Source organism: Furipterus horrens, unplaced genomic scaffold (genome assembly GCF_987537825.1).
Source record: "Furipterus horrens unplaced genomic scaffold, mFurHor1.1.pri manual_scaffold_8, whole genome shotgun sequence".
Classification (NCBI taxonomy): domain Eukaryota; kingdom Metazoa; phylum Chordata; class Mammalia; order Chiroptera; family Furipteridae; genus Furipterus; species Furipterus horrens.
This window is the reverse complement of record NW_028327178.1, coordinates 102574641-102596664: the sequence shown is the minus strand read 5'-3', so window position 1 is coordinate 102596664 and position 22024 is coordinate 102574641. Positions and strand designations below refer to the sequence as shown.

At 39.2% G+C, this 22024-nt stretch overlaps 1 protein-coding gene across 7 annotated transcripts in view; it reads left to right on the top strand.

The window, feature by feature from the left end:
- The window catches only part of STAU1 (staufen double-stranded RNA binding protein 1), a 47683-nt gene that overhangs the window by 4819 nt on the left and 20840 nt on the right, over positions 1-22024 (top strand). For 2 of the 7 annotated variants that reach the window (XM_090286540.1, XM_090286539.1), the window contains exons 2-5: positions 4623-4693; positions 10786-11074; positions 18114-18252; positions 19543-19708. In XM_090286540.1, the coding sequence (XP_090142666.1) occupies positions 10870-11074; positions 18114-18252; positions 19543-19708 (510 nt within the window). In that variant the 5' untranslated portion in view covers positions 4623-4693; positions 10786-10869. Of the gene's footprint in view, positions 1-4622; positions 4694-10785; positions 11075-12750; positions 12798-15855; positions 15957-18113; positions 18253-19542; positions 19709-22024 lie in introns of those variants that run through there. The other 5 variants (XM_090286541.1, XM_090286543.1, XM_090286544.1 and 2 more) reach the window with 5 other exon arrangements.

Genomic DNA, 22024 nt, shown 5'->3' with positions numbered 1-22024 from the left:
CAGATGATGGCTTGGACATCTGTTTTGCCCACAACCTAATGCCCTGAACTAAAAAAACCTTACTAAAGAAAATTATTATTTTAAAAATAGGAAAATTGTGAACTTACTACAAATAGCTTAATGTATTTAAAAAATATTTACATTTCCATGGTAGTGAATAAGGTTGATGTACAATAAAAGTGGTTTACGGTACCAGAAAAGTGGAGGTAGAAGCAAATTCTCTGCAGACTTAATTACGTTTTCTGGAATTACACACATTCATTTATTTGTTAAAGGAGTGTATTCGGGGTGCTTCCTCAAAATATATTCACTGAAAGCAAAGTAAGAAAATTATCCAAGAAAGTATTTGCTTTCGATGAAGAATTGGTCTTCTAAGTATTACATCTGTAGCTCATCTCTTTCTCTTGAATCTGGATTCTGATTTGGGAGAGAAGTGTGACGACTTTGTGAGTTAGTAACAGTGATGGAAGCAAAATAGGTCATTTTATTATGAAAGGGTACAGAGGTCATGACTGTCCTAGAGGGTTGTGTGTTTTTTTTTGTTTGTTTGTTTTTGTTTTTGTCAGGTCTCAAGACTACAAAATCTAAGAAAATTATTTTTGCCCTGGGGTCTTTTCCTTAAATCCGATTATTTCTCTATTTGATGGAGCTTTAGAACTGGTTGGTTGCCCAGTGAGTAGGTTGATTTTAGTCAGCATGTTCTCTCTTCCCATTTAAAGTATTTTTTTTTTAAACAAATGGTGTGTAGCTATAGGTTTATATTTATAGATGTTTATGTGACTGAGCACAGGATTAGTGAATTTGCTTGCTGGATGATAATATTTGCTACTATTTACTGAGCTCTTTCTTGCCATGTGCCAGGTTAGGATTACCGGGTGAGGGTTATGTGATGCAGGAAACGAATCTGGAAGGTCAGATTGAATTTAACTAGTAATGTAAAAGCTCCTGTTCAGTGAGCTCTTCCTTTGTGCCAAGGGTTGCAGTAGACACACTGTGTGGAATTTCTTTTTTTTTTTTAATTGAATTTATTGGAGTTGACATTGGTTAATAAAATTATATAGGTTATGTTGTATTTCTGATACTTGTAAATGTCTTTGTAGAGGAAGGATCATGATTACTGAGGATACTGAGGTCCAGGAGGCCAAAAAACTGGAGCGGGGTCCTGAGCTCTTTCTACTGAACCCCTTTCTCTCTAAATATGCTTAAGTGCTTTTTGTTCAGGATAATTTATTCCCCCACTGCAACTATGATGGATTTTGTTCACTAGGACTTTAGGCCAATTTGGGGGGTGGGGTGAGTCTAGTTTAGTAATACTCAGTTTTAAAAATGAAACCTATTTGTCATTTCCTTGAAATAGTTTGAAGATTTACAGTTTATTTTTGTTTGTTGTGATAGATTGCTGCAGTCAAATTAAAACTTTTAAGCTGATTCAGAGGTTTGGGGAAGTGCTTAGAAGTAAATGGGGAGGAGGATGTTTCAGTAACCTTTGTGTGGAAGGAGGCTGTCCCCTAAATTATTGCTCTAATATTTCATGAAGTTTATTAAAAATGAGTTATTAACTATACACAAGGTCGTTGCTAAGAAAATTAGTTTCTTTAGAACTATAATATTCTGCTTAATTGGAATTGAGTTAACTGAGCTTCTAGGTTAATTTTAGGTTTAGGTGGTGGTTGTATCTTTGCTTCCCAGCCATTGCTAACATCCATTTCCTGGCTAATGGTGTTAGGCACATTCAGGATAACATACTGTTTGGTGTTGAGCTGTCTCCTGAACAATTTTTTTTTAAATTTCTTTTAATCAGTGGTGCTCTGAATAAGAAGCCTGTAGGATGTCCCCCCAGACAATAGTCATCTCTTATGGCCAGCCTTAAAAGGCTAGATCAATGAAATTAAATCTGCCTTTGGATTTGGGGTTTTAGTGAGATAATGTATGAGTTTCCATTCTGTGTTTAACCTTACAAGGGAACTGTATAGTCTGTAATGACATACATGTTCTTGTTAATCATGAAAAGGTATTGGAAACGTATCTTTTCTGGGGATGCAGTGAGCAGACAATGCTTCTTAAATAGTTACTATATTGGCTCCCCTCTGACATGAGCTTTATGATCTAACTAGATTGTGTCTGATTCTCTCACATTTTTGCCTTTTTGAAGTTCATGCTTTCTCTAGGTTAAAATTAAGCATGAGTTTTCTACTCTTGCAGATTTCACCCTGATACAGATAGGGCCATTGTGTGCTGATGCCATTGTGATTTGTACAAGATAGTAGGCAGTCCTTTTCTCTGTCTGAAAGAAGATAAGTTATATTTAATGATAAGTCTCGTTATGTTCTTTGTTGCACAATTTAACCAACCTACTTATTAAGGCTCCATGACCTTTTACCTAGATGACAGTCAAATATAGTTAGGGAAACAAGTTTCCTTCTGGTTTGTAAAAGAGTGAACATTTACAGTCTGAAACATTTAAGAGTATGACTTCTTCTAGGCACTAATTTCCCTATTAACTGAGAATGTATCAATTTAAGCACCAAATGTAAAAAAAAAAAATTATTTTGGAAGCAATGAGGTTCCTTTTAAGTTTGCTACATTTTTTCTTTCTTAGTGTGTTTTGAACATGATTTATTAATATTTTATAATATCAGTTTCTGTGTATCTTAAGAAAGTGATGTTTAACAGTTAACTTTGGCATGTCATGTCATAGTTTACAGGTATTTTATTTACATTATCAGTCAGTTCACTCAAGAACCATATGGTTATTGTTTTATTAATCATGAAATTGGTCGTGGTAACCCCATTTAATACATTAAAAGGTTGAGGACTACAGGAGTAACTTGTTCAGGGTTATTCTCCTGAGCGCCAGAGTTGGGACCCAAACTCAGACCCCCCAGTCAAGAGCTTTGTTCACCATACACCCAAACAACCATGTGCTAGCTGGTTTGCCCTTATCCTAAATCGACATTTTTCAGCCAAGAGCTCTTTTATGGACCCTTGTGTCTTCTTTAGTTATGAGGTGGTGTGTATTATAATTGATCTGTTACTACTAATTAAAATGCCAGTATGAATTATTTATTTAAATTTGTGTTGGGTTCAAGGTTATTTCTATACAAATATGAAGTCCATGAGGACAGAGCCGACATCTTATTTGTGTGCTCCTGTCTTCCCCGATGTCTAGAATAGTGCCTGCAAATAGTAGGTGTTCAATAATTACTTAATGAATAAAGCCATTAATTTAACTCTCTCTTGGATTCTGGTATGCTTTCTTGTGTGGGAAGGCAAGGGAATTGGGCTTAACCCATCCACAGTCTTTCTTCTCTGCTGCTGTTTGGAGGAAGTGCTATATACATATATTGGTAATAATCATGATGGCTTTGGATTATCATTTGAAAATGGTTGGAGAATTTTAAAAAATGTTTACTCAAGGAAGTGTGAATGTGTATATGAACCTCAGCTATCACTTGTGGGAAGATGTTTGAAATCCAAATGTTTGCAAACTGATACTCCCCCCACCCCTTTTTTCACTTTGCTTTGAGTTGGTTGGCAGTTGTTTCTTATCATTTTCATTATGTCTGACTTAAGCAACTCCGTTTTTCCCCCAATGTAATTAACTTCTATTTTGGGCTAGAAACCTAGATACCCCAAATCTACCATAATTGTTCGGCATAGATGGGTTCGAATTGAGGAAAGCCCCATTGGTAAATGGTGTGGGCTCTTGTTAGGTGGGTGGTCTTAGACATCTGTTTCAGCTGCTCAGTTTCCCTTCCTGCTTGTCTTCTCAATGGGTCAGATTGGAGAACAAAGGGTTCTAGGTTGGGAAATTGTTAGTACTATACACTGTTTACAAAAAGAGCTTGAGCTGTTAAAAGACTATAAAACAAATTAGGGCACTTGATTTTATTTCTAAAATCACTTGGACAGTGAACAGCTACTTTTTATTATGTATTAAGTCACAGAAGCAGTGAAAAGTTGAAATGAGCAAAACTATTGTAAAAATGCAAAGCATCTCAAGGTAAGGAATTCTCTTTGCTACTGACTCTTTGCTACTGACTACAGCCATTTAAAAGGGGGGACCCTCTAGATGAAGCAGACCTGAGAGTTTGAGAATTAAACTCTTACATCACTTGAAATCCATTCCTAAAGAAGGCTTATTTTTTGGATTTACCAGTGGTAATGTGCTTTTTCGTATTTTGCAATTTTATGTAAGAATATTTATGTGCAAAGTGCCTTTTTTGTAAAATTTCTGTGTAATTGTATTTGCATCAACAAGCACATGGTAAGGGCATTTATGAATAAAATATCTAGCCAGTAGGTAAAAGTTTAAAAATCAGGCTTGTGTGATCAGGCAGTAGATGATGTCCAGTTCCTTTTTTAAAAAAAATAAATCTTAGGTATTCACAGCTCTCTTATCAGAAAGTCATTGAGACTGAAAAGGAATTTTCTACTGGCTCTTACGTGCCTGCCTGCCTCTGCGGCCATGCCTTCTGTGGATTTGACAGTGTGCTGCTCATAACATCATGTTTTCGGAAGCTTCCCCACTTGTAAATTTCAGGTTTCCCCAAAACTTTAACAATATATATCTTCATTTTCAGAAAAAGATCTCTAGTAAATTATTGTTTCTTATTTTCCAGGAGTTTTCTAACCACATAACCTCTCAGATCTGAACCAAAACAACATTGTTCCTGGAGCACCTCTTTTTAAGGTACACGTAATTTGGCTCTATCATTTCAGGCCTGTTTATAATCCATAATATTTTTAAATTCTTGAGTTACCTAGTAATGGAAAATGACTTTTACTTCTGGCTGTAATATTAGAGAAACAGAAGAGATTTTACAGTTTGAATTTCTTTTTACTCTTAAGATTTAGTTAGAAAGTAATTAAGTGCAGGGAAAATTGTTGGCAAGAGTGTAAAACCCTCTGGCCAGCACTGCCATATACTTTTTAAGTGTTGAGATGTGAAAATTAACCACTGAAGTTGTCATTAACGTCACTTGGTCAGTAAGCGTCTTGGTTATAGAAACTTCTGTAGTTTGCCTTTGATTTCTCAGATTGTTTACATTAATCTTGGTTTTCAAACCTGTGGGATAACTCAGTGTTCTGTCATGAGATAGGGTTAGGAATGAAGTTCTGTTTACCATTGGCCTACCACTGGCTGCCTGTGATCATGCAGATAGACCGAAAATGTTTTGTAAGAGTGTTCCTAGGATTTTACAGTCTTTTATCTGCAAAGTACAATACATGCATTGACACTGCTTTGTGTTTTTAAGCACTTTCCCTCTAAGAGCTGAAAGCACATTATCATATCATATCTCTAGGTGGTAATTAGTTAAGACAGGTTACCCCAGCTTTCTTTGGAATGAGGATATTGAAGCATTAAGGAAGTTAACTAAATTGTCCAAAGCCCAGTGAATGGATTTACAGTCATCACATTGAATTTGTATAGTAATTTTCTTTTTAAAGCACTGAATAATTTACCAATCCTCAAGATTCCTTCAGGGTCTTAGCTCTGAGATTGCTAGGACTGAAGCTTTGTCAGACATCCTGTTACTAAGTGATTTGGGGAAACCGAGGCACAGGGCAGTTGATTATCAAGAGCTGGGCATGTAATTGCTTTCTGAGTTGGGAGTAGAACTGAAAGCCACAACTCCGAAGTTTGGTCTGATTTAACATTGTTGGTTGCTACTTAGCAGCAATGCTGGTTTCTTAGAAACTGGGTCTTGGCACTGGTCTATTTTGCATGAAGATGGTGGTAAGTGCAGTCGTGTTTCTAGGTAGATGGCACGTGGTCACAGACTACGATTTCCCTTTTTCTGAAAGGGAAGGCCAGTTAACTGTTATGTTGAACCAAGCCCCTTATTCACGTTACTCTTAAAAATCTGTACCATATTATAAGATATTTATTTTGGTTGATTTAAAACATTTTTCTATGTTTTTATAAGTTTAGATTTTAAAAATACTTCCAGTTTACAAAAATAATATGTTTGAGTTTAGTTATTTTTGAGAATTTTTCTAGGGAAGGCAAGAGGGGGAGCTTGATAAGGTTTCAAAGCTAGAAAAGAAGTTAAGGTTTGCAGCTTGTTAGGCTGTAGAGGTATTATTTTTTTTCACTTTAGTACACAGTGTGTTGTAAGGTTTTTCTAGGATAAACAATTAATAATGAATTCTCTTTTAGGAAGTGTTTCTTTAAATGGACCACCCAATGGTTACATTTGTATGGAAAGAAAATCCTCCCTTGCCTAGTTGGCATCGGACCAACTGTGAGACAGGGGCCACATTCAGTCACTTGTACTGAATGCAAAGGTCTTGAACAGCCTGGGTTGTTTCCAGGCATTATTTTTGGCTGATTTTATTATCTTGTAAGTGATTGTGCCTCCTCAGGGCTACTTTTCCCGTGTCTTTCTCGTGAGCACCAAGTACATAATTTTTTTTTTTTCTCTTTTAACTAATGGGATCATATTTCTTTTAAAAAACCATTTAGTATTGTGATTTGACATGTGGGCCCGCTATTGGATATTATTTGCTTGATACTGACATTGACTTTCTGGAAACGATTATGTATGATAATAGTGATTGCCATGTTTCTATACTGTGGGTGCCCTATCTACAGGTGTTTGGATAATTATTGGAGGCAGTGAACTGCTGTTTCTGGGGGGCAGTGGATGGCAGGTGCTGGTGAGCAGTGAAGTCGGGCAGTGAGTTAACCTGCAGAAAACATACAACCATGTTGCAACTAGAAAGATATGTCAGAAAAATATCTTGAAAGTAACTGTTGATGTGAAAGTATTTTAGGTGTATTTCAAGGCTGTTGTAGGAAAAGTGGTTTATTCCTTAACTTTTTGGGCAATGTTGACAAAGTTTCTCTGAGAATGGAGCCCCTCAAAATTTAGAGAGAGCGGATGAATAGATCTACAGTTGGTTGCTGAAAGATCTCTTCTGTATCTTTGAGGAAAAGTTTCAACAAATTGATTCTTTCTATCACAGGAGAATGTACAAGTTTCCATATAAGGGTTCACATGTCGTAGATGCTCAATGAGTTTTTGTTGAGTATTGAATGAATATATCCTAAAATTGCTATTGATACTGCTGGTGCTCTACTGTGGAAAGGACCTGGAGTAGGCTTTTCTGTCAGTGTCCTCATACCACATAAGATTTAATAAAGGACTTTGGGAGATATTTAGTGAAATGTTTGTGGCTATCTTAAAATCTTGTCTAGAATTGGAATGACTTCTTTTTTAAACGCATCTTGTTTGGAGACATCACTTATTACAGTGGCAAATGATGTGCGGATTATGCAGAAATACAGCTACTTCATTATAAATCATGAGTTAATCTGGTAAAAATTAGATATTAAGAATCACTTTTTTCCATAATTGAAATAGTTATGTTATACTAAGTGATTTAACAGTCTGTTGAGAGTGAATAAGACTAAGCATTATTGCTGATAGTTCTGTTAACTATTTCGAGAATGGTCTGCCTTGTTGTGGGTTAAACAAATCATTCAGACCAAACTCAGTCTGGCCTACTCTTGATACAGTCACTGCTTAGTGAAGAATATGCATAGCGTGCTTGATCACTTTTTAGTACATCATATATACTTTAAAAAAAATGCTTTTGTAGAGTTCATGTGCCCACATTCCTCTTCGCCACAACCCATTAAAAAGTACTTGGCACTTGTAAGATGGAACCTGCCAGCCAAGGTGCGACTCTTTTTATGAGATTTTTTTCGGGTCAGCAGGCCACAGTTCGGACCCAGGAGGAGCTGGGGTGTGAGGGCTTGGAATTAGGAGACTTTCCAAAAGAGGTATCCATACTTCTGTTATACCACTCCTCTTTGTGTTATAGTGCTGATACATGCTTCATAAAGTTAGGGTTTGAGAATAAGATGAACGTGTTTTCCTGAATTGTTGTCTAAAGCTCTTCAAACAGGAGAAAAACCAAGGATGAGTCTGCTGGAGGCAGGAGGCGGGAGGCAGGGAAGTAGCACCACGCAGGCTTCACAGTCAAAGGGGTTTCCAGGGCTGGGAACACTGAGGAGTCTGTGTTCCAAACTTCACAACCTAATTTTACTGTATATGAAATACTGTTCTTCCATAAGAAGACTCGAACAGAGTTTTTCATCTCTCTTGAGTCCCTAATTTATCTGATGGAAAACAATCCTTAATGATAGGTTTGAAGGAAAAAACAAGTTTTCAGTTAAGGATTTGATCTTCAGGACAGAGCACTGTTGAGCAACAGGTTCTAAATTTATACTGAAGTGATATATCCAAAATTCTGTGATTCCCCTGAAGGCTGCTGTGAACTATATAAACAGCAGTAATCAAAAGCTTTATTTATTCTCTGAATTATGTGAGTTAACAATATTTTTCTCCCATTTATAACTATGATAGCTGCCTAGCTTCTCTTGGGAGATGAGCATCTGTTTGGGTAAAACATTAATTAGCATCAGTTCTTTTAGAGCCTTTGAGGTGAAAAGGGGGTTTTCTTTTCTTATCTAAGCATATATAAGCTACTTGTTACATTAGTAAGATTTTATTTTGTGACTATGTGTGTACTTGGAACAGCATCCTTGACTCCTCTACCCACTAGATACAAGTAGGTCCCCTTGACCCCCAGTTGTGACACCAAATAATATCTCCAGACATTGTCACATGTCTTTGGGGAACAAAATCACCCCCTCTTTAGAACCACGGCTTTAGATTCTCTTTTCAGGCCATAGAAGTGTTAAATTAGCAAATGACTAAAAATTTATTAGCAAATGACTACTGTTTCTTGAATTTTAGTATCGGTCATGTTGTAGGAAATTAAAAGTTTGTAAAGTACACAGCCTTATTAGGAGGGTTTAAAGATTTTTATTTGCAATTTTGAACTACTTGTTTCAACCAGTTGTTATAAAGATATAACTCCTCCAGGTGAACTTGAGGTTAACATTTTTTGGACAGTCTTATTTAAAAACCTGTTTGTTCCCTTTGTCAACTTCTAGAAAACCTATGTATTTTTGTCTGTGATGGAAATTCTGGCAGTGGGCCTGCTATAGACAGCATCAGCCAAAAAAGATCCCTTTGGGCCCTTCCCTTTCTAAGTTTAGTTCATTCATTCAGTCTCAGGTGCTCAGAGGCACCCAGAGCAGAGTTAGTTGCTCTTTCTGAGATATGGGTTGACCTTGAAGCAGACACTTGCCTTTGATTGCTTTGTGACCTGTGACCTGTGGTTGGTGTCCTGAAGTTGTAAATGTACTATAAGTGACTTTGCAGGGAGGATAGAAAAATGCCCTCAGACAGAGTTTAGAAAGACTGGGAGAGGGGGAAGAGTGAGAGAGAAATATTTATAATTTGGCAGCTGAGGGAAATAAAAACAGTAAAACAAGGTCATAGCTGGCTTTAAATGGTTCTGGACTTGTTTCTTGACACTGGCGGCTTGTCTGCTAAGACATTATCTAGATTTTCAGTGGAACTGTTATTTTGTTCTGATTCCAAAAGTAAACAAGGAACAATTGCAATATTGGGCAATTATGTTGAATAGGGTAATGTTTATGCTTCTATAATCCAAAGTCATATTTCAGCTGAAGTATTGGTTTTGGGCTGGGTTGGGTTGGGTTGGTTGAATTTTGCAGCCCTTCTTGCTCTAAGCGAGAGAGAATGTGCCAGGACTCCTCCGGTAACTCAGTTATTCTGGTCATCCATCTCTTTCTAGAGGCCCAGCTTTTGTTAGAAATCATTTTGAGACTTAAAAAGAAAAAAGAAGTGACAGACAATTACTCTTGTCCTAAAATTTTTCATTTGTTAGTTTGGTGGTTTCTGCTTTGGTTGGCTTTTTCTGTTCTTTGTTGCTGCTAGTTATGTTTGGGTACCTTTGCCTTCAGTATTTTCAGTTTTTTGAAGGATGGTCATGAAAATGAGCAAAACTGTCCTTGTTTTTGACTTGCGGAGAAATCAAAATGCATTTAGAAGGAATGCCTTTGGGGCTTACAAGATGCAGTAAAACATTCTCCTCTGCTTCCCCAGGCTCTACCCTGCCAGCCACCGCAGAAAAACTGCCAGCCTGAAATCTGTTCCTCTCTTCTTCATCTTCTCCATTTTTGCTTTCAATTGTACAAATACTGTAGGATGTTCTTTGCTCTTCAGAGGATTTCTCAGGGTCAAGCATTGATGTGGATGCAACAGTTTTTGTTGGGGTCTGTAGCTGAATGAGACCATCTCAAAACAAACCTCTTAGGAAAGCAAATCAACCTTTTACCATTATAAAAAGAGACAGCAAAAGTGAGAAATTCTTCTCTTTCTTCAGTCAGCCGAAAGGAATGCTCCAAAGGTGCCAGTCTGACAGTTTGAGCACCTGGAGGCCCTTAAATGGAAGCCGTGTTTGCTTGCGTTCACCCATTCATGGTAGCACATTAATTCGCCTTCATCTTCTTAGAATTTTGAGGCCAGAAACCTTTACCATATCCCATATACTATGGGAAAACCTCTCCATATTAAATAATTGGTATTTTTTAATATAAGCTGCAATTTATAATTTTTAATATTCACCAATAAATATTATACCCTACTGATTTTCTTCATAAAATGAACATGCAGAGCATGTGGGTATTGTAAGTAATTTAAATACATGGAGAAAGTCACGAGGCCAAGAACCTTATTGTATACCAAGGAGAAACACTGATAATATATCGACATAGCTACATGCTAAATGGGGCTCTTTTCATACTTGAGAAGGTGACACCAATTTTGACTAAGTATTGGCAATTACAAATCTCCTCTATAATTTACCTTTTTATTTTCTTTCCCTTACAACTTTTAGGTAGAACTTTAGACTTCATAGCACTGAATTAACCTGCACTGAAAGCTGTTTACCTGCAGTTGTTCACTTTTGTTGAAAGTGACCATGTCTCAAGTTCAAGTGCAAGTTCAGAACCCATCTGCTGCTCTCTCAGGGAGCCAAATACTGAACAAGAACCAGTCTCTTCTCTCCCAGCCTTTGATGAGTATTCCTTCTACTACTAGCTCTCTGCCCTCTGAAAATGCAGGTAGACCTATTCAAAACTCTGCTTTACCCTCTGCATCTATCACATCCACCAGTGCAGCTGCAGGTAAGCGTACGAATCCAAGTATCTTCTGTTCAAATGTGTTCTCAGCCTGTTTTTCGATCTGATAAGTAGGTTACAGATACAGGGAGCTCTCACATTAACCTCTAAGAAGCAGAAGAAAATATTACTGCCCAAGCTTCTTTATCCCAGATATAAAACACTTGGTTGTGTATTGGATTGTTGGAGGCCTCGGCGGACAGACCATTTCAAAGTGTGAAAAAGAACTGAAAACTAAACTATTAAGCCTAGTCTATTATAAAGTGGTGGCTGGCAGGGAGAATTGAACAGTAAATTCCACTTTGGATAGTCATTGTTGTATGGGAAAATTTTGCTTTTAAAATGATTTCCCAGAACTGACAAATAACTTTTGTAGGTGTAATCCCCCCTTTTATATGTCTGTAAGATTTTATGCCAAACAAGGGGGCAGTCAGCTTTACTGGCAAGCAGAAGAATACATTGGCATTTGTTAATTTTTATTTTAAATGAGTAAGTTTAAGTTGAGATTCCAGAGTTAGTTCAGAAATCGTAGTGAGGACCAATTAAAGATTGCACAAAGCAGAGATTTTTAAAGAAGGAAATAAGTTTAGAAACATTCAAATCTGATTAGGAAACTAAAAGTGAAATAAATGTGCTTATTGATTAGAAAAGACTTGAAACACCTCAATTAAAAAACTTAAAAACAGTATACTCCCTCCCACCCCCCTCAAGTGACAAAAGGCAGTTAAATGGAGTGTCAGCATGGGTGCCTCCATGCTAGAGTCACTTTACAACAAATGCCTTTCAGTCCCTTCTACCTGACAATTTCCTTTGCATTTCATTCTCTCATTCCCTTTACTTTATAAACCTATTCTTGGAGCGCTTAGCTTGCCCCACTCTGAGCTGCAGGGTTCTAGACCTCGTTGGCCCAGCTTGCCAGATAGCATACTTGACTTGTCATAGTCCCTAGAGATCCTGTTTTCCCCACATTTGCGGTTTGAGATAGTCTTAAAAGGTAGTGGCACCGTCTATTTCAGTCCTCTGGGATTTGTTGCTTTTTCTTCTAATGTGTCTTATAGCTACATCCTGTTGACTTTGTGAAACTCCTGCCACCATGGCCATTTTATATTTTCCTTTTATAATTTTCAGAAATGGGTAAGCTCTGAGGATGGCAGCCTCTGGGGATCTGACTAGGGACACCCAGTAATGAGAAGTTAAGTGTACGCGGAAAACGACATTTATTGTTTGAGAAGTGGTGTCGGGATGTTGCGTTTTGTGAAATAACGAACAGAATACGGCCGACAGCTGTTGCCGTGTGTGTTCAGAAGACCTCCTTGTTATTCCCTTGGTTGGTTGTAATAACAATGCTTCATCTGATTTCAGATCTTGCTTGCCCACCATGGTTTAGTTATTCCCCCGACTTCTATTCTCTCTTTTGAAGACACCCTGGCCTTAACTGGTTCAGAAAAGATCCCAGCTGTCTTCAGGGACGTGCCCAGTGTGGTCTGCAGTTTGGTGTCACTGCTGCTCTAAACCCTTAGACCTTCGCTTGCTCGCTCTTTTCATATCCATAGGAGAGCAGCAGTCTACATGCTTGACTTCAATGCTCTTACATTATTTTTCAGTTCCTCCTAGCATGGCACACCCCAAAGAGAAAACCCCAATGTGTCTTGTGAATGAGTTAGCCCGTTTCAACAAGATTCAGCCCGAGTATAAGCTTTTGCGTGAGCAAGGCCCGGCTCACTGTAAGGTAAATATTGTCCATACTGCTTGTGCGTTTATAACCCACCAGGAATGTTCTCTTGTCTTTTTTATACTGTTGCAAGTGGTGCTGTGGTTTAAAACACGTATTTTCAGACTGCTGAGGTTGTTTTAAAGAGATGCAAAAGTATAGATTTTCAGCAAGTTATTTCCTTTTTTATCATTGTAGAATGGGTCAAATAAAAGATACACTTCTGTTTAGGATATTTGACTTTTAAAGCTCCAGTTAGTGTATGGTTGTTTAGGGTTCTGAATAAAGACAATTCTCAAGCACCTGTGAATGATCCCCTATGAGTTTTCCATGCCCCGACCCTCCTGGCTGCAGCCCCCCTCCGGCTTTCCTTTCCTGCGTGTTTGCACATGTACCTTAGACTGGGCAGGGCGGGGGTGAACCTGAAATCAGTTTTGAGACTTGTTAGCCGTCAGGTAAATAAAGGTTTGAAGATGAGAGGTGGAAATCAGTCTCAAAGTGAATATTTTGGGTTGTCTCTGGTGTCAGTTTTCCTCATCATTCCCCTGACCTTAGAAAATGGAAGACTGACTAGAATATGAATGTTTACTATTTGTGTGTCAGGAGTTCAGTCCTGTACGCTTGTTTGATATTCATGCTAATAAAGATCTGGGAACTTAGTGTTTGCATATCTGGCTTTATCTTTTGCCACTGTAGTATGAGAGGCTAGAGAAGAAGTTACAGTATGAGAGGTAGGGAATTTGGCCTCCTGTTTCTGATCCCGGCCTTGCAGTAACATATATAATACAAATAAGGATGAGTTATTTGTCACTTTATGCCTCATTGTTCTTGACTTGCAAACCTCAAGCCTTAAGTGATACCAAGTTTCTTTTTCACTTGACTAAAAGTAACACCAATCACTGTCATCAGTAGGGCTCTTAAGTAAGTGGCCTTTGAAGTCAGACCTGGGTTTGAGTCCTAGCTTCTTTCTAGTTGTGTGACCCTGAGCAAGTTACTACTTTTTTTTTGAACCTCTGTTCCCTCATATGTAAAATGGGGATAATAATACCTACCAAATAGGCTTGTTGTGAAAATTAAATGAGAGAATATATGTTAAAGTATGGAACACAGTGCCTGGCATTTAGTAAATGCTTGAGAAATAGTAGCTATTATCATTAAGCAGTATGCATTTGAGAAAAAAACAGAAGTTACCCACTCACTTGAAGCTAGTTTTAACATTATTCTACAGCATAATTAGAAAAACTTATTTATTTATTTTTATTTTTTATTTCTTTACTTTTAGTAGGCAATTAGTCATTTTCTATCATTGTTCTGTTTCTTCTACAGGATTTTTTTTGCAGAGCTTAACTTTGGGATTCCCTTTATTAATTGTTTTGATATTTTTAAAATATGTATTTTCTCTCTTGAACTCTAGTACTTTAGGTAATTTGGTTCTATGTTTAATCTATAACTGCATTTTTTTAAACCTACAAAATAATTCAAAGAGGAAAAGTTATTCCCTCCTAGATGACTGTTTGTTTAAAAAGTCAGAGACGTCTGGTGTACTCTTAATTCCACCAAAACCAAGATTCTAACTTGCTAACGAATCGTCCACACAGAAGGCAGCAGAGTGACAGCAGCGCCGGATGAGTAAGGTCCTGGAGAAGGGCAAGACTGTTGGTGGAATTAACTCTTAATCTTGTTTTTTAGCATTTTCCTCTTCAGTGTCTTTCCATGAAAGGATCATGAACATGACCCAGGGCTTGCCCAGCATCGCAGGCTTCTGCTCAGGCTTCACAGGCCAGCCAGGGGTTTGCGTTCATGGTGTCGGTGCTTAATGACTAACTTGGTGAACTGCAGCATAAATACAAGAGGCCCCTCATGTTTCGAGGGGGGTGAAGGAATCGTTCATGTTCACCTTTAGGGGAAGCTGTGCACTTAGGGAATCCTGAAGTTAAGACCTGCAACAAAAATCAGCTGTGAAGGCAAGTTGCTCCATCCCTTCAGGCACAGCACTGAAATGACCTACATCTACTGAAATCAACATTTCTCATGTGAATTGTTTTAGAGGAAATAAAGTGATTCCCAGTGATAAAATCAGGAAAATAAAAGCTCCAAAGTTGTGAGTCTCAAACTTCAGAGTGCATCAGGGTCACTTTGGGAGCTGATAAAAATTAGACATGTTCAGTGGTCCCTCCGGTTACTAATTTGAAATGTCTGGGCATGTGTACTTTCCCGGGCTTCCTAGGTTGTTACTCACACGTGCACCAAAGGTAACGATTCACCGCGCTCTGAGGGGTCATTGTTTTCTGGCAGTGTTACTTCAATACTAATAACACTGACATAACCTAATTTTAAGAGTGGAATGGAGTTATCTTTATACTTCAAAGGGAAAAAGAGGCTTGCCATTTGTTGAGAACAAAATTAGCTGTTTTGGACGCTTCCTTAGAATTGAGTTCAGAAATGTTTTTTTAGCTCTTTGCTTGCTGTGGGTCTGGTTTTCTTCTGGAAGCGGAGGCAGCGTCTGAATAGTGTAGTCTTAGGAAAGCGAAGGCAGCGTTTTACAGCCTGGCTGCCGTTCCCAAATTTATTCAGGATTTTGTCCTACTGGAGTGTCGTTTTCAGACAGGAGTCCACAAACGCATTACAACATCAAAACAAATATTGTCATAAATTGTATGAGGTGTCGTTACGTGTCTATATCAAGTTTGCTAAATTTCTTCTATGAGAAGTAATTGGAAGACTGTTTCTATCTGGATGGCTTCCAAATGTCTTAATATTTTAACAAGAAAACATTTCAAAATCTGTACTCACTCCTGTCCTTCAAAGTCCAGTTTTTTTTATGTAGTCCTACGCATTGCTAGTCAGATATATATATAATTTTGTGTTTGGAAAAACAACAGAAAAGGTGATAAGATAAAGTACCTATATAAGGACCAGGCCTTTTAAACCATGACCATAAAAAATGTTCAAGGTCCAAGTGACATACTACCATTAACATCAGGTTTCATGAATTGAGAGCTCACAATTTTCATTTGTAGGTGTTTACAGTACAGCTGACCCTTGGAGATCAGCACTGGGAAGCTGAAGGAACTAGTATTAAAAAAGCCCAACACACAGCTGCTGCCAAAGCTTTGGAAGGAACAAAATTTCCTAAACCCATAGTCCGCCCTTTTCGTAGCGAAGGAAGGAATCCAGGTATTATGCGTGGGCCAAGACAGGTTTCTTTCAAAAGTGTGTCCAGAGGTACCCGTTTAGTATGTATATGAATTCTTTCTTAACTTACGTGTTGATTTTGAAAGCACAGATTCCACACTACCAGTGGCAAATGCCTATCCTACTATAAAGTGGTGGTTCCCAATCTGTGGCCCCTTGGTTCCTGAGGATCTGGAGAGGCAGTCATGGAAGGTGGGCGTGTCACCAGGTGATTTCTAAAAGTTCAGAGAAGCTTAGTGAAAATGCATTTTTTCCCTCTCTAGGGTTGTACAGATTGCCCAGAATGTAGGTTTTAGCTAGAATCACTTCAGCTCAGTGTGCTAATAGTGATTATAAGGTGTTGATCAGAAACTCTGATTGTCGTTTATGTCTCCTGATCTTTAAAAAGAATGAGAAAATAACTTAAATGCAGATCAGTAGATAATATCTCTTCCAACAAGGGAACCAAGTGAGAAGAATACTAACAAAGGAGAGCACCCACTGGAAAGTCGGGGAATGCCGACCTGGCGACTGGGGGAGGCCTGGCGGTTTCAGCAGAGTTGCCCCCAAGCACCTGCGGTCATCCCTGGCCTTTGGTTCGCAGGGATGATCCGGGGAGACCTCAGTCACACCTTTCTCACTGCTTTTGACTTCTTTGTGCTATTGTGTCTTTAAATTAATTCTCTACTGCAGATAAATTTGATGCATAAGAGCTGTTCTTAAATGATTCAGATTATATTTAAATACAACTATATGAATTATATAAAAATATAATTCTGATGTTAGGTAGAGAAGGGTTGGTTATTCATGCAACCCTCTAATTTTGCAAACCCAAGATATTCTTATATATTTGATTTATGCACCAAATTTAGTTAGGTTAGTAACAGAACAGAATCAAGTCATTTTTATTGTCTCCTAGATAATGTCCCAAAGAGGCATTTTAAAGTGGATTTGTATATGCATTTAAATTGAATTTTGCCATTGCTAGTGTTGTTCTGTGTTTGATATGAAAGTGTTGTTTTTAAATGTGATTGTGCGCTACACTAATCTTTCCAGATTGGTTTTCTTTTTAAAGGTTTATGATTTGGATGAACTTTTAAAAAATTGAAAAATACATAGTGTGTATTTTCTTTTGTTTTTGCTTTTTAAAGATTTTATTTATTTATTTTTAGAGAGAGTGGAAGAGAGGGAGAGAAATATCAATCAGTTGCCTCTCGCACACTCCCAACTGGGGACCTGGCCTGCAACCCAGGCATGTGCCCTGACTGGGAATCGAACCGGTGTTATTTTGGTTCGCAGGCCTATGCTCAGTCCACTGAGCCAAGCCAGCCAGGGAAATAGTGTGTATTTTCTAAAGTTGATAATTCTGGAGTAATCCAAGATACACTTGCTCCTGTTGTTTGTGAAACAACTCATTTTCCTAACAAGTATTACCACATGATTGATTGGTCAAATCCCAGCATAAATGGTGAGGATGGAAATATCTGGATATTTTGTGGATCTCATCTGACTTCTCCAGATAGAATTTACTTGTCTCCTCCTCGGTGACTCTGCACCTACCTTTGTAACACCTCCTTTTGCATTGTTGTTCCTTGAGTGTATTTTGTGTTCTTTGAGATCCTCTGGGGCAAGAGTTGTCCCTCAAGCTTATTAGCACAGTCCTTTGCATCCAGTTATACTTAATAAATGCATTGTTTTATGAGATAGTATGTACAAACATACTTCTAAGTGTAAGCCCGTAACCCAGGAAGTCAGTACAACCAAAGTTACATTGGTTTAAGTGTTCCCAAACAATAAAATGATTTGAGCAGTCAACATGGGATCTTTTAATTATGGAAGTTGATAGATATATATTGGAGCTTATTTCTGACAACTGGAATATATGGCTTTTATTGATAACATACTGTGTTAAATTATTGCTCCATCTGATAGCTTTACAGTACATTTTGTGCTATTGACTGTATTAATACCTAGAGAACACAGCAGATTGTTGGAGATCCTGACCTGATGCCTAACGGTGCAGTAATTAAGGACCCTTTCATGAAGTGTATCATGAATCCAATTGGTTAAAAGCATGGTATTTTAAAATTTTATTTTATTGACTATCATTCTCATGTCAGAAAAAGAAAAAACAGTTCTTGTGTTAATTCTGTGTTGCAGACAGCATAACGCCTACTGTAGAGCTAAATGCACTGTGCATGAAACTTGGAAAAAAACCAATGTATAAGCCTGTTGACCCTTATTCTCGGATGCAGTCCACCTATAACTACAACATGAGAGGAGGTGCTTACCCGCCAAGGTATGTGTGTATTATAAATACAGGGGAAACTTTATGTGATCTTTTTTAAAATTAATTTTGAGAGAGAGCAGGGGGAAAGGAGAGAAACATTGATTTGTGTTCCATTTATTTATGCATTCATTGGTTGACTCTTGCATGTGCCCTAACTGGGGATTGAACCTGCACCGTTGATGTATCAGGACAATGCCCTCACCAACTGAGCACCCGGCCAGGGCCATGTGATCTTTTACAAAGAATAATGCAATCTTGTCAGTCTTCATTGTGTTGCTGCAATCTTTGGAATGTATCTTGAGGCTCTTTTATCTCCTGTTGTTGGAAAGGGCCTGAGCTTGTCCCTCTCTGGCAGTGTGGCTTGTGCCCCAAGCAGTCTGATTAAAGATCACCCTTGTAACTGCTTCCTGTAACTGAATCATACTCGAACACAAGTCCCACAGAACTGTGAATCTCAGCATTCATTGCTTTCATGATAACTATTTACTGGTTACTTGTTGACATTTGAACCGAGGTGCTTTGTAAATAGCCTTGGCGTACAGGTATAGTAACAGTACTCTTCGAAACCTGAAAATGCCATGTGCTAAAAACCTTCTGCTCTCAGTCGTAAGACATTAGTGTAGAGCGATGATCAAAATGGGAAGTCTCTATTTCCCTGCCCTACTTAGGGATGGGGAAAGGTCAGTCAAAGCCACTTAAAAATAGAAACTCTGAAGGGACCCTCATTTCTGTAAATTCCAACAGCCTATAGGGTCCGTTCAAAAAGACTTCTATTTAAAAATTCCCAGCCTTTTGTGGAGACATGCAGGTGTGACTCTCAGATATGAGAAAGTAGAGCAAGTTAAGTTTTATTTATTTGTTTGTTTATTTATTTATTTATCTTTAGAGAGAGGGGAAGGGAGGGAGAAGGAGAGGGAGAGAAACGTTGACGTGCGAGAGATACTGTACATAGATCGGTTGCCTCTCGCAACGCAGGCGTGTGCCCTGACTGGGAATCGACCAGTGACCTTTTGGTTTGCAGGCCAGCGCTCAGTCCACTGACCCACACCAGTCAGGGCCAAGTTAAGTTTTCTGATTCAGCCAAAGCGTGATCCATTGTAGATTTTGTAGATGCTGTGTGACATTTCTAATCCAGAGTAAATTTACTCTGCATATATGATGAGGAGCCCTCATAGGCAAGCAGACCCTACTGCAATTAGGACTCATGATGAAGGAAATACCTGGAATTTGCCAGGGAAAGTATGGGTGCCTTCTCAGTCAGACACTAATTTTCCTCACCCCCCCCCCCTTTATTTTTAGGTACTTTTACCCATTTCCAGTACCACCCCTACTTTATCAAGTTGAACTTTCTGTGGGAGGACAGCAGTTTAATGGCAAAGGAAAGACGAGACAGGCTGCGAAGCATGACGCTGCTGCGAAGGCTTTGAGGGTCCTGCAGAATGAGCCCCCGCCCGAGAGGCTGGAGGTGAGGAGGGGGCGGGGCGGAGCTCCTTGGCGAGCAGGAGGGAGAGGTGAAAGGCATCACCTCAAGTCGCTTTTTCTAAGGAGGTGGGTCGAGAGCTGTGCATAATTTTCGTTACTTGATGGCTTACGAGATTTTGTATCCTGGTAGCTTTCTTGCCTTTTTTCTCCCTTTTGAAAAATTCCTTAGCAAGAATGTCGGATGCCTTCCTTATCACTGTATCACATAGTTCTGAGCGAACATGTACAAAGAATGTTAGAAAGATTGCGAGTCAGTTGGATTGTGAAGAACATGCATGGATGAATTCTTTGGTGTTAAAGGTTATGCTTGTCAGAATCTACTGTGATGTACGTGCCTGGTTAGAGAATTCTCTGAAGCCGTTTTTGAGCAGCCACTCTTTATTGTATTCAAGTGCTAGTTCTTTATTGCTGCATGGCAGACCATCACAAAAGTGGTGGCTTAAACTCCCAGAGGTACCTACCTTGCTCACGCATCTGACCTCAGGCAGGGCTTGGTGGGGAGAGCTGGTCTGCTCCACATGGCTTCGAGGCAGCTCTGTTGGGACTGGGGAATCTGCTTTCAGGGCGGCCCCCTCACACAGCTGGAAAGGTATTGTCTGGCTGTCGGCTGGGAGCCAAGTGGGGGCTCCGGCTCCTCTCTTAGTTAACCTGTGTAAAGGCTGCTTACACATCCTCATGGTATGGTGACTGGGTTCCAAGAGCGAGCACCCTAGAAGACAGGAAATGGAAGCAGCTGCCAGCATTCCATAAGGCCTGGGCCCAGAAATCAGCAAGTGTCGCTGCTGCCCTGTTCGGCAGGCCAAGCAGGCACAGAGCCCAGATTCTAAAAGAGGCAATAAAGAATCTTACTTTTTTTATTTTAAAGATTTTATTTATTTGTTTTAGAGAGGGGAAGAGAGGGAGAAGGAAAGGGAGAGAAACATCAACATGTGGTTGCCTCTCATCCGCGCCCCCAATCGGGGACCTGGTCTGCAACCCAGGCATGGACCCTGACTGGGAATCGAACTGGTGACCCTTGGTTCTCACGCTGGTGCTCAGTTCAGTGAACCAGGGCAAGAATCTCACTTTTTAAAAACTCAGGTAAAATTTACATAACATTAACTCACACTTTTAACCATTTTTAAGCCCATAGTTAAGTGCCTTTTGGTACATTCACAGTGTTGAGAACCCCACTTCTGGATGAGAGGAGCATCAGAGAATTTGGGGGGCCATGTTTTAAAACTGCAACAATAGGAAAAGGATTTTTTTTACTCTTTGTGACCAAATAAGAATGTAAGTCTTAGGAAATCAGTGACTCCATGCTACTGAGGGCCAGAGTCTTAGAGAATATCTCTGGTAAGGCAGAGCCTTACTACCGTAGGTCCAAAGGAAACTCAGAGTAGAAAACATTGAGACTTCATGATTCTGTTGAATCACAGCCTGAAATGCCATTTGAAACTTACTCTGGGAAGCATTTGATTTTTCCTGTTCAGGGAACAAGTTCACAAAGAATAAGATCTTGCACAGAACATTGCTCTGAATGTTTGATGATAGGTGTGAACCAAGTGGACCAGTAGCAGGTGTTTGCTGAGCTCCATTGTATTGAGCCTGCCCCCCATGGTGCCCCAGCTCTGCATGGTGCTCTGGGGCTTCAGGGCTGGCCACGTGGGCGTGGGGGGCGGGCCTTGTTTTGTTACAGTGCATTTCCATCTTCCAGTGTAATTACACGTTTTAACAGAGCTGATCTGTTTCCAGGGTCCACTGTGGACCCAGTAAAAGAGAATGGACTGTAATTTAGGAGGGTTTAGTGAAGTTAGAAGGATGAGCTTTTCAGTGGTGAGATTTGGTAAAACACCAAGAGCTAGTGTAATTTGAGTCATTTTGGAGGCTTTTCGTTTTTTGACTTGACTTTGATGCTAATCTAATTGGAGTCAGATGGAGTAGGTATTTCTCGGTTTCTTCTAGCCAGCAGTTGTTAAGATTGCTGAACACTGGTGTGTGGGTTGCCTGCTTCAGAATCATTTGAGAAGTTTAAAAAAAAAATCCCTTGGCCCAGTCTACATGATTCTAATACAGTAGGCCTAGGTGAGACCCAGGAGTGTGTCTTTTGCATTTTTTCTCTCTTAATGTGCTCTTGGAGTAATTCCGAAGCACTGTCAGGGTTTGGAATCCACGGGTCCTCCGTATTAGTGCTTCTGGGCAGTTTTCCCTGCTTTTGAGTCCTCCTTGGAAGTACTCAGTTCACTGTTGGGAAGGGCACGTGTCGGTGGGTGTCTCTGAGCCTGCCCATCACTCCTAGAGCAGCGGCACTTGGCTCAGG